At 65.4% G+C, this 12112-nt stretch overlaps 1 protein-coding gene across 3 annotated transcripts; it reads left to right on the top strand.

Moving 5' to 3' along the window:
• Positions 1-7166: 7166 nt before the first annotated feature.
• Positions 7167-9370, top strand: LOC131812481 (uncharacterized). Of its 3 annotated transcripts, none has more exons than XM_059142078.1 (2): positions 7167-8337; positions 8875-9370. In XM_059142078.1, exon 1 carries the CDS (start codon positions 7202-7204, stop codon positions 8168-8170), a length of 969 nt encoding a protein of 322 aa, XP_058998061.1. In that variant the 5' UTR covers positions 7167-7201; the 3' UTR covers positions 8171-8337; positions 8875-9370. The 3 variants fall into 3 exon arrangements, 2 of the variants coding, with proteins under 2 accessions (XP_058998061.1, XP_058998060.1); XM_059142077.1 differs by having other exon boundaries at positions 7170-8304; XR_009346373.1 differs by having other exon boundaries at positions 7973-8291.
• The last annotated feature ends 2742 nt before the right edge of the window (positions 9371-12112 follow it).

Here is a 12112-nt window from a genome sequence, read left to right as displayed (position 1 = left end):
GGATTGGTCTCTCTGTTGGTGTAAGGTCTCAGTGCAGCCTGACCCCGGGCTCAGGGAGGCGGGAGTCGGCACTGCCCCCGCCCCCATCCAGGGACTCCTGGGAACCCAGGGACAGCCTCCTGGCTGAGGACCAAAGGAGGTGGCAGGGACAGACACTGGGTTTCCTGGACTCCTCGCGCCGCTGGGAGCTTCGGGGCCCCTCGCTGCATCTCTGAGGCCCAGTCTGGGACTGGCACGGTGGAAACGGGCACAGAGCCTCTCCCCGGGGGCAGGCAGCCCAGTGCCGTGGCAGATGGAGAGGGAGGCTCAGAGACGGAGGCCGAGCGGCTTCAGGGCCCGGAAGGCACCTCAGATGCGGGGGCCCCACCGTGGATTCCCAGAGGTGCTCTTGAAAGGGGCCTTATAATGGCCAGCAGCCAGGCCCCCTCGGACACAGGTGCTCTCGGTGGCCCGGAGACGGGGGTCCAGAGCGCTGGAGAGCCGCTGAGGGCTGGCAGGGGTGGCCCTGGGGCAAGGGCTAGTGCCAGGCCTGCAGGGTCTCCGTGTCTCTGGGCAGTGATTTTCGGAGCCGGTGGATGAGGGAGGGGTGGTGTCCCCAGGGTCCCCTCACCCTGGTGGGGAGATGGTGCAGGGGCATCCGACACCTGCCACCAGGATCCTGGAAATGTGGGGACAAACTCTGAAACCGGGAGGAGGCGGGGCGGGTTCCCTGGCCCAGGGAGTGACAGAGCATCTGCAGGCTGACGGTCCCTCCGGCCTCCGGGGGGGCTCCTTGTCCCTCGCTGGGGTCGACCCTCCTCTAGAGCACAGCTGGCCTTCGGCATTCTCTGTAGAAGCCCCCGCCCCGCACTGTGCTCCCGAACCTGTCCCGGAGAGACATGTGGGACCCTAGACACAGTGCTCCAGAGATGCTGCGGTTGGGGGAACTATGTGGGGGGTGGGGGGAAGCCCTGCCCCCCTCATCAGGGTCCTGAGGCTTTGGGTTGAGCTGGTGTGAACTGCTCCGTCTGCTTCCTCCCCCACCCCGGTGAGGCCCTTCTCTACGCCCGACCCGTGAAACGCCCGGAACTGCTCTGTATGACCCCGGCCCTCTCTCTCGGCTTGAGTCTCAGGCCTGGGACAGCAGAGTGAGGAGGGGGACTTGGCCACCATCAGCCACCCCCGATCGAGAGCGTGTTGCCCACTTTGTAGATAGCAGCTCGGCAAACCTGAAAAGCCCACAGTCTATCTCCCCTTTACAACTGGGGACACTGAGGCCTTGGGAGGTCCGACCAGCCGCCCCAGGGGAATCTACTGGGTCAGAGGCTTAGAGGTCTGGGGCCAGGTGTGCCTGACTTTGGTGTTTGTGCTTGGAGGCCTGACTTTGTCTCTCGGGAAAGCTCTGGGGCCCAGGGCTGTCTTCGACGTGCAGTCAGCTCCTGTGAGCTAGGGAAACTGAGGTCAAGGGAAACCACGTGGCCCCAGTCTCCACAGCCAGCTGGAGGTTGCAGCTGGGATTTGAGCCCCGGGCAGGCTCTTCCCCATGCTGGGGATGCTGGCTGGGCCTGGGCCGGCATGGGCCCCGGGGAGGACCGGCATTCGCCACCAGCTGGTGCTGTGACGGGGCCGGCTAGAGGCTGTCCTCTGGCCCCGGCATCGCCAGGCCCCAGGTGTGATGGAGCCGCTGTCCAGCCTCAGAGCTTCCCCCCGGGGAGCCCAGAGAGCCTGGGGGCCATGGGAGCTTCCCACCCCTTGCCGTGGCTCTCCAGTTGCCAGCAGGCCAAGACCCAGCCTGCGGGGCTCTGAGCAACCCGGGACACCCTTCGTGTCTGCATCCCCTCTGAGCCTCTGTGTTCGCACCTGTCGGACGGGGCGGGAACAACTCCTCCCGGGTCAGGGCTTAGCCAGAGGCCCATGGACTCCTCTCAAGATGGTCTGGAGCTTCCTGGGTCTGTAATCCCCCTGAAACTCTGAAAGTCGGGTGTAAAATTCTGTGCGGTTACGCATTTTCCCAGGGAGAGGGTCCGCAGTGGGTGCCAGGCTCTGGGCTGTCTTCAGCCCCCCAGAGAAGCCCACGTGGCCGTCGCAGGGCTGAGGAGGCAGCCAGGAAAGCTGGGGTTGGAGCTGTACCAGTCACCACTCGGAGGAGCTGGTGAGGCCCAGGGCCCGGGGTGATGGGAGCGCTGTGCCCGGAGTGGAGGGCTGGGGGCCTGGGCTGACAGGTTGCCCCGTGCAGGGGCTGTAGGAGGACCACTGGCTGGCCCCGTGGGAGCACCCTACAGGGCTCCGGCCTGCCTGAGCTGGGGGTCGCCCTGGGGCCAGGATTTCCTGAGGGAGTGTGTGTCAGAGCAGGTGGCTGGCTGGGGTCCCCGACGTGGCGGCTCCCGGACAGGAAATCCACATCCCTGTGGGCCCCGATCCCACTGCTTAGGGCTCCCCGAGCCCCTAGAGCAGCTGCCGGGCGGGTCCTGGGAAGGGAGGAAGGAAGGGAGAACAAGAGCTGCCCACAGGGTCTTATCAGCCTCTAACTCCAGGCCCTGCTCACAAGACCCGAGAGCTGCTGCCGGGAAGTCAAGTCCCCAAATCTGGTCCCTCTTCTTCCAGCCTCTGATGGCCCCCGCACAGCCCCCAGCAGGCCTTGCTCTTCCTTCCATCATCTCGGCCCAGACGTTCACTGCCCCCACCGAAGGGTCAGGGAAATGCCTCCTCCTCCAGGAAGCTGGCTGTGATAGCCCATCCACGGCTGGCACAGCAGGCCAGGCCCTTTGACCTTTTGTGTGCATGTGGGGTGGGGAGTGGGTTCTGAGGATCTCGAGCAAGTCAGAATCTCGGCTGAGCTTGAAATGTGCTCCACTCCCCAGAGAGGCTCAGGGGGGCCTCTGCGGCTGGAGGCACCTGGGTGTCCAGCAGTATAGGGAAACTGGGGCCTAGCATGTCCTGCCTTACGGGGGGCTTCTGGGGGGCAGCCTGCCATCCACTGTCCTGACTCTGGGCCACACTTACCACTGACTGGTTCCTTCCTCTGAGAGCTGCCTGCCTGGGGGCCTTCCCAGGCCCAGGGACCTGCCCCTTAGGGCAAGGCTTCTGCCCCCCTGGGCTGCACACCCCTGGCCAAGGGCTGAGAAGCAGGGCTGGGCAGGGCCAGATGAGCCCGAGTCCCAAGGGCACTGCACTTGCCGCTCCTGTTGGCCGAGGGCAGAGGGGGAGGGGCAGGGCTGTGGTCCCCCGTGGGGGTGCTGTTGGATCCCCAGTGTGAAGTAAGCTCAGTACCCCCCAGGCTGCCTCAGGACCCCCCAACCCACCCAGGTTTATGGTGTTGCTGGACCTGGGCTGTGGCTCTGAGATCCCGGGGACACCAGGGACAGGGGAGGCTGCAGCAAGCGGACAGCCCTGGGTCAGCAGGGCCACACCCCATTTCCTAAGGATCTCAAGATGCCCCACACCTCTGTTCTCTCTTCTGTGTTCAAGTGTGGATGCTCCAGGATTCCGTGCTGAGTGTGTCGAGGAGGAGGTGCACGTGGATGTGGATGTTGGATGAATGGAAGGGGAGGAGGTCGCTGGACGGACGGAGAGGGGGTGGCCGGGTAAGTGGGTGGGGGAGGGGTGGGTAGAGGGTGGATGGGCGGACGGACGGATGGATGGGCGGACGGACGGATGGATGGGCGGACGGACGGATGGATGGGTGGACGGACGGATGGATGAGTGGACGGCGGGGTGCGCCGGGCCTGGAGGAACTGCAGGTGCGGACATGTACTCCGCTGCGTGTTCGGGACGGCCGCTCAGAAGCCCCTTTCCTGGCTGAGACCCGGGATTTGGGCAAGAGGCCGAGGGGCTGGAGACTGACCCAAGCAGGGGCTCAGGGCTCAGGGCTCAGGGCTACTGTGCTCCAGGGTTCGGTGCTCAGGCAGAGAGGGTGGGGTGGGGGCGGCTGCGGCTTCAGGCCTTCCAGCCGGTTCTCCTGGTTGACCCAGGATCCCCTGAGGGCTCAGCCTGGGTTCTCCTTCACCAGCACAGGCCCTGGCTGCCAGCGGAAGGGGGATGGGGCTAGAGTAGGGCCTGGCCTCACGCCAGCCCTCACATGGGAGGCTGGTGCCCAGGCCCTGTCCTCAGTCCCTGAGCAGGCAGGGATGTTCTATGCTGGAGCGGTGAGGGTGGGGGTCTGGGCTGGCCCTGCACCTGCTACCCTCACCTGAGCCCGGACCCCTCCAGGTGCAGCCCCAGGTGGGAGAGGGATGTGCCCTGGCCAGGATGGGGGTTACTGGCACATCCCTGGGGTCCTGGCCTCCTCTGCCTGCCTTCTTCCCTGGGAATGAAGTGCACCAGGGTTTGGCCATGATTTCTGCCTAAAACCCCAGGCATCACCATGTCACCCTTCATTCTCTGGCAAGGAGCTGGACGCCGGGTGGCGGGACACTGATAGATGAAGGGAGTACTTCTAGGGCCTGAGGGTATCCCAAAGGCCACGGAGACCCCCAGAGCAGCGGCGAGGGGAGGGCCCCGGTCCCCCGCCATGCAGTTACAAAATGTGTGGGTGGCCCAGGGGGAGCAGGTCAGCCATCTCCCCCCTTGGGGATGGAAGCCAGGGAGGCCCGGAGCCCAGAGACCCTGCCCTGGGTCCTGTCCGGGGAGCTCGGCCTGCTCTGCCCTGGGCGTCCGCAGCTGGTTTCGCTCCGTGTGTGAGAGAGAGTGAAACCGTCCTCCCTAATTAGCCTGGTGCAAAGACTCCTCCCGCCCCCGCAGACCTTCCCACTTCAAAGGCCACTGGCCCACAGTCAGGGAGGGAAAGTTTCTGGGTGTCCGTGAGCCTCCTTTCTCCCCGGGGCTGGAGTCCGGAAGAGCGTCTGTCCCTAGCAGCCCATCTCAGGGGCCCTCACCCTTCCAGGAGCAGGCCTCCGGGTCTCGGGGTGGCCGGGAGCTCTGACCCAGCTGGCCCCAGCTTACTGGTCAGCCAGTACCTGTGGGGCGGGCACTTCCCCTGGGGACCCCAGCCCGCCTCCTTGGCCACGGGGCTGGGCAGGCGGGGGTGGGAACCCGGTCCCCATGCTGCTCTGGCTATTTTTCTAGCTCTGGGCTCTCCTCTGCCCAGCAGCCCCTCTGATGCCTAGGCTGTGGAAATCGAGCTCTCCGGAGCCCGTGAGTCCCGTGTGGCAACACCCCTCCCCACTTATGGCTCTTCTGAGTCAGGGTCTGTCCTGATTGGCTCACAGTTCTGGGTTGCCCCAGAGCCTCTGGCCGCAGACACACAGAGAGCCTTCCCCTCCCAGACCACACAGCCACCCTAAGGTGGTGGAGGGAGCTGTGCTGCCCAAGGCCAGAGCTGGACTGGAAATGGGAGGCAGGGCAGAGGAACAGGGCCAGGCCTGGCAGCGGGCTCTGGGCAGGGGGCCCGGAGGATGCTTAGGTGGGCAGCTGCTCCTGACGCGGCATGTGGGGGAGGCAGAGGCCAGGTTCCCAGGCCAGGGATCAAAGCAGGTGCAACTGGTGGCTAATTACAGAGGGAGCCAACATATGCCTAGGGAGGCTTTGTGGGTGAGGCCAGGAGGGTGACGTCCCCAGCCTGGGGGCAGCTGGACCATCCCCCATGAACCAGGCAGCTAGAAGATTCCCATGGGGCCAGAAGGGAGTGCATGCCAGGGCTGAACCTGGGATAGAGCCCATGAGCCTGAGATGCCAAGGGGAGCATGCTGTGTGGGGGGAGTGGCAGGGTGTGAAGGCTGGCTGGGTGGTATTAATAGAGGTCTAGTGTCCAGACTGAAGAAGGTGATTTCCTCTTTGGGTCTCCTAGGCTCAATCCTGCTTATGCTCCAGGTTTGGCCCCAAGCCCCTTGGCCGGGGAGGTCTCCCCCAACCCTGGGGCCCTCACCCGCCCTTCTGGGTGGCTGCATCCAACACCTTCCCGCCCACCCAAGAGCTGCCTTCTGGCCCTGCCGCCGCGTGTGGAGGCGTCAGGGCCAGGCCTGCCCACGGAGAGCGCGCTCAGCATGGGCTCAGTTAAGGCAACCCTCCCTGGAGCCGTCCTCCTCCAGGAAGGAAGGGGGGGTCCCAGGATCCCCCAGGCTCACCAGCCCCTCTTCCATTTTACACGGAGGCTTCCCCATCAGCTGCTTCTTCCAGGGCTCGAGCAAAACCCTGAGCGTCTGATCTTGACTTCAAAGGGACCCCTGCCTCAGCCTGGGCTGCTGGAGTGTGTGGGCCGCCCCTGGTTCACCTGTCCCTGTGGCCTGAGGCTGGGGGGGAGGCGGAGGAGGAGAGAGGGCCTGGCGGACCCTCCTGGGGCCCTGTCTTGGGCGGGGGGGCTGGCCCTTTCAGCCTTTCCCGCGCCTCTGTTCCTATCTTCGTCTCTTCTCTGGACGTTTCCGTGCCCCCTCCTCCCTCCGCCCCCCCTCCACCCCCCCTCTCCTGGGCACAGGCCCCCACTCCCTGAGGAAACAGAAGCCACAGGGTCTCAGTGGGGGGACATTGGCAAATGGGCTAAAACTCTCCTCTCAGGGGTGAGGCCCAGCACAGCTGGGCAGCCTCAGCAAATGGTGTGTGTGGCCAGAGCCGCCCCGCCCCTGGCTCCCAGCCCCCCTCGGACTCCTCCGTGGCCCCACTGGGCAGGGTGCCCAGCTTCTGGTGACAGAGAAATAGGCCCGAAGTTGCCTGTGTTCTGAGGAGGGGATCTGGGGAAGGGCAGGGCCCCCTGGCCTTGCACGGAGCCCATCCCCAGCCCCGTCCTGGGAACCTGAGACCTCCCAGGCAGGGCCAAGTGGAGGGGTCCCAGCAGGCAAGCCCCGGAGCCATGGGCCTGGCGACTCCGACTCCCGGGCACAGGCCGGCCTGGCCCTTCCCTGCAGCTGCCCCTTGAGGGCATTCCAGGGAAATACCCAGGAGGCCAGGCCGCACCCCGCAGGCTTGCCTCAGCCACCTGCTGCCCGGGTCACCTTCCTCTGCAAGCAAGGGCCCCAAGTGCGCTCGGCCTGTCCTTTCTCAGATCCTTCTCCCCTCTCGAAGGGGAGGCTGCTTTCCACCAAACACCCTGAGAACTGGGTGCCCACCTGCCAAGGGTCTCTTAAACCGTGAGCTGGCCCGACGACTAGGGGTGACTGTGGGGGAAGCAGCTTCTCCAGGAATGCTGTAGGACCCCGTGGCCTAGCCCCGGAGGGTGGGGCATCTTGGCCCCTTCATTCGGCAAGTCTCTTCTGGCACCTGCTTTGTCGGGTCTGTGTGAGGTGCTGGGGGCATGGAGGGGACAGGGCACCCCCATCCCCTGGGAATTCTGGGGGTGGGGCACAGAGGGAGGCGCGGCAGGGCTCCAGACCACCAGGCAGTCAGCTGCCCCCATGCATGGGGTCCCAGGTCCCCTGGTCTCTGCCTGAGGAGGAATGGATGCCATTTGGGGTTTTCAGCTGCCCTGCCCTTCCAGACAGGCTGCTCCATGGCGGCTGCCCCCCGAGTCCTCCCCAGAGAAGACCTGACCGGCAGCTTCGGGCAGAGCACCACCATGAGCCGGAACCCTCCAGAAGGCTCGGCTGGCATGGGGGGCCCAGAGGCCCCGCACCATTACCTGTGGGCAGCCAGGGACAGGGAGGGCAGTTTCTGGGAAGCCAGTGCGTGGGACGGTCCTGCCCGAGTGTCAGGGCACAGACCACCCATCAGCCACACTGGGGGAGCACTGTTGGGGGTCATGCTGGGGACGTGGGGGCTGCGAGCCCTGCCCAGACCCAGCCCCGAGCACCAGTGCCCACCAGACGCCATCAGGGGCAGCAGTCACTCCAAGTGCAGCTTTGGGGCCACAAACCACCCCTCACAGGCCTTGGCGTTTTCCAGCCTTGCTCTGCTCGTCAGCCTCAGTTTCCCTGCCTATAAGTGGGGATGGCGTGCCCGCCCCCTGAGCTGTGCGAGGGCAGGGGGCAGGAAGCGGGCTGGTGGGCGGTGGCAGGTACTGTTAACCCTCGGGGCCGGCCAGACTCTCCCTCTTTGTCCTCGGGGCTGGGCTCCGGCCCCTTCTGCTGCAGCAGGAAATCCCTCTGGTCACAGGGACCTCAGTGTGGGCCAAGCAGCAGGGGGCCGGCGGGGCAGGGGGGCAGCGATGCCCAGCATGACCGGCCTGCTCGAGGGTCAGCTGGTCAGTGGGGTGCTGCTGCTTGATCCTGCCCACAGGCCGTGGGCACCAGGCCAAGAGCTCAGGAATAAAAATGCCTTTGTGTGAGGAAGGGCCTCAAACAAAGAGCAGAGCTGGGCTCTGGGCGTGCGAGAGGGGGCGAAACGGCACCCAAGCACCCAGTAACAAGGACCGTGCTCCCAGGAGCATCGACGGGGCCGGGACACTGGTGAGCGGAGAAGGTGCTGGTCTTTCCCCCAGGCTAAGCTGAGCAGGTGGCTACCAGGGACCAGAGCCGGGGGTGAGCGGGCGGTAAGGGGGCTCTAGAGGGACTGGAGGGTCCAAGCCAAAAGAATGCATTGAGGGGGCGGGGGGTGCTGAGTCCCCTGTGCGTCCAAGGGAGCCCAGTGAGGGTGAGCCCAGCTGGCTGCTGGCCACAGCTGGCTGGCACTCTCCTTCGGGCCTAGGGAGCTCTGGGGGCTTCTGGAACCCTCTAGAAGCTCCCGCCGGAGTGCTGTTTGTTCATGGATTCTCCAGCCCCAGGCCCAGTATTCAGCTCAAGTCCTGGGCAGGTCTCAGGAAAAGGGGGGCAGCAAACTCCTGCCATGCCCCCCGAGATGGGGAGCACATGGACCCGCGAGGAGGCAGGACCGGCGACGTCCCCAGTCAAAGCTGGGAGCCGGGCTTCCCTCTGAGCCTAGCATGTCCCCGTGAAACACGGAGCTGGCCTCGCGGCCCCCCAGGGCTGATCCCTGGGCTGTCCAGCATGCGTGGGTCCGGGGTGGGCACTCACTCCCCCACCTGGCCCCCAGGGCGGCGGCCCCATGTGTGGAGAGAGGAGCCTCGGTCGGTCGTGTCCGGAGCTGGCCAGCGAGCCTTCAGACGCCGCCGGAGGCAAGAGTCAGCCGGGGCTGCCGCGCGGCCCGGACCTGCCCCTCCTAGACCTGCGTGCGCCCCGGAGAGGTGAGAACACGCGAGCGCGGCAGCCGCTCTAGCTGCCTCGTCCAGCGCAGGAGAAGGGATGAACGAAGACCGGTCCATCCGCGCCGCGGACTCCGATCCAGCTAGGGGAGGGACGAACCCAGAGAGCGCGGAGGGAGAGCCACGCACCAAAGGGCCCGTCATGTGCGGTGTCCAGAGCTGGAGCGCCGCGGACCCAGAAAGCAGCCCGGTGCGGGGGGCTGGGCGGGGAGACGGTGAAGATAGGGTTTCTCCTGAGCTGATGAAAATGTTCTAGAATTGATTGTGGTGATGCCTGTATTTATGAACTCACTAAAAACCGTTGAATTGTAGACTTTAAATGAGAAATTGTATGGCATGCAAAGTACATCTCACTGATGCCGTTTCAACAAAAAAAAACTTTGCAGGCCCCCGCGCGGGCTGTCTCCTCATCACCGCGGTGCACCGCGGGGGCCGGGGGTGGGCGGCCGTGGGAGGCCAGATGGGCTGGGAGGGGGATGGCCTGGGCCCGGCTCCCATTTGCGGCAGGCGCTGTGGTGTTTGTTCAAGAGGCCCGGGCCCTGCTCCTGACCTGGCCAGAGGTCTCCTCCCAGCCCGCCCTTCTCAGATCCTTCCCAGAAGGATGTTTTTCCAGGGACCTGCTGAGCGAATGGCATTTGGATTCTGGCCTGGGAGCCTCGTGGGGAGGGACCCCACGTCCCCGCCCGCTTGGGAGTGGCCTGTTTCCTCCGGACACTCGGATCTGGCCAGAGCCCGGCTCTGCGTCTTCTCAGCCCCTCGGAGCCATGGGACCCCTGGGCTACCAGTCCCATGGGTTATCCTGGGTGTCAGAGAGGCTGCGTGCAAAGCCTGAGCCCCCAAGTGGGAAGCTTTTTATCACTAGGAGGGCCTAGGGAGGGACTTAGGCAAACCCGATGTGGCCCTCCCCAGGGACATCAGGTCCTGACTCAGCAGGAAAGGCCAGCGTGCAGAACTGGGGAGGTCCAGGGCCGGGTAGCCTCAGTCTGGAGGTCTCAGAGAGCCCAGCCCAGTGGCCCATCTGGTCCCTCCCCTGGGTCCCCTTCTCCTCCCCCAGACCCCAGCCCCTAATTATAACCACACTTCCCACAGCTAGCCCCCACTTGGCCAAGCTCCACACCATCCGGATCTGCTTGGGGTGGGGGGTGGGAGTTTTCCCAGAAAAGGGCCTGTGAGTCACCAGCCAGCCCAGGAAGTGGCTGCCTCCTGTCCAGCCAGCTCACCACTGGGCCTCCATTTGGACCAAAGCGCAAGAGGCCATTCACGCATGACCTCAGAGTTGACCGAGAGCCTTCTGCACCCAGGCCTCAGAGAGCTTGGCTGTAGGCGAGCCTTCGAGGCAACAGTGGTGGGCCCTGGAGGGCGGGGAGGGCCTTCCCAGTGAGATCAGCTGGTGGGGAGCCCTGCGGTCAGAGCAGACAAAGCCCAGAAGGGAGGCCGGGAGGCTGAGCTAGACCACTTCCCAGCCTGAAAGGACAGAGCCACCAGAGCCTTGCTTTCCTGGCACTCAAGGCCCTCTATGCCTACCCTATAGCCAGACTTCCGCTGCACACACTGCACCCGCACTACCTCCGAGCGCTGGCCTCCCTCTCACCCCTACCCTAGCCAGGAACGTCCCCTCTGGCCGGAGGCAGCCTCGCCCTGGCCCTCGCTCTGTCCTGTCTCTCTCTGCGTCCATGACCCTTTGGATCTGAGAGCACAGATGGCTAGAGCCATTGTGGAGCTTTCAGTGTACCCGGGGGACACTAGGCAGGGGAGTCCAAGCGTTTTCCCCAGTAGACAGACTGACCTCCGCTTGCCTCACCAGCCCAGCTATACCCATGTCCTGGTCCTAGCTGCAGGCGGGGTGGGGGCGGGGGTCGCACACCTCTTTCCGGTGCCCCAGAGCGTACCCACCCCTCCCCTGCTTTCCAGAGCCCCAGCCAAGGGGCGTGGGGGGCCCAGGGCAGGATTTTCTCCGTCGCACCTGTGCCTGTCTCTGCTGCCCCCCCCCCCCCACCCAGAGGGGACAGTGACGGAAAGGATGTTGGGGGGCTTTGCTCTCTGGGGTCAGGAAAACATGGCTCTACCCCCATCTTCCGGCATGTGAGTCCTCCCAGACCCCCAACCGACGGCCAATTCCAGAGCCCCCGCCCTCCTCCTCCCTGTGGCCGAGCTGCCCTTCCCGATGGAGGCGATTTCTGCCGCTCAGTCCTCCCATGCTGGCCTCCAGAAAGACCCATTAAAGCCGAAGCCAAAGCCAGGCAGGTTGCAGGCCAGCTCTGGGACCTCCAGCTGTGCAAACACTCTGCGGGGCCTGGGGAGGAGACCGCCTGACCCCACTCCTGGCTGCTGGGGAGCGGCCAGGGGGTGGGATCAGCAGCCGGGGCCTACACTGGTCTGGACTCCAGCCTGCCCCATCCCGGCCGGGGCTTGTCACCATGGTCGGGTCTAAGCCCTGGGCTGGGGAGACCCTCGGGCTGTGGGAGGTAGGGGAGACCCACAGCTCTGGGCCACCACGAGGGTGTGGAGGAACAGGGGGAGGGACAGGTTTGGAGGCATCCTTGGGGCCCAATGGGATCTGGGCCCAGGCAGGCCTGGAGACACAAACCCCCTAGTAGGGAGGCCAGACGTGGTGGGGCACGTGGCTCTGAGCTCGGTGTGGGACCCACGGCGGAGAGTGGACACGTCGCCCATGGCCATGGTCTTTGCGGCCTTCTGCAGTGGGGTCCTCCCTGGGGGAAGCGCTGGTGCACATGGGATTGTCTGTGCCTCAAGCAGGCACCGGGACCACAGTGGGCCCGAGGGGGTCTCCTCCAGGAGGGGTGGACTTCGAGCAGGGATGGATGGAGCTGAACGTGCCAGGATAGGTGGCTCCTGAGCCCCCAAGGGAGGGGACAGGGCAGCTGGGTGCAGGACTTGATGAACCCAGGGTTCAGGGGTAGGGCCCCCAGGAGGGGGTGGCCCAGGCGGCCGCTGGTGGAGTCCTCAGTTTACCAGGACGGGGTGCGGCCACGGCCCGCCTGCCTGGACAGGCTCCTGGTGCGGGTGAGCTCACGGCCCGCAGACAGCTGTCAGGAGCTCTGGGGGGCG

Source organism: Mustela lutreola, chromosome 12 (genome assembly GCF_030435805.1).
Source record: "Mustela lutreola isolate mMusLut2 chromosome 12, mMusLut2.pri, whole genome shotgun sequence".
NCBI lineage: Eukaryota > Metazoa > Chordata > Mammalia > Carnivora > Mustelidae > Mustela > Mustela lutreola.
This window is presented reverse-complemented; position numbering and strand designations above follow the sequence as displayed.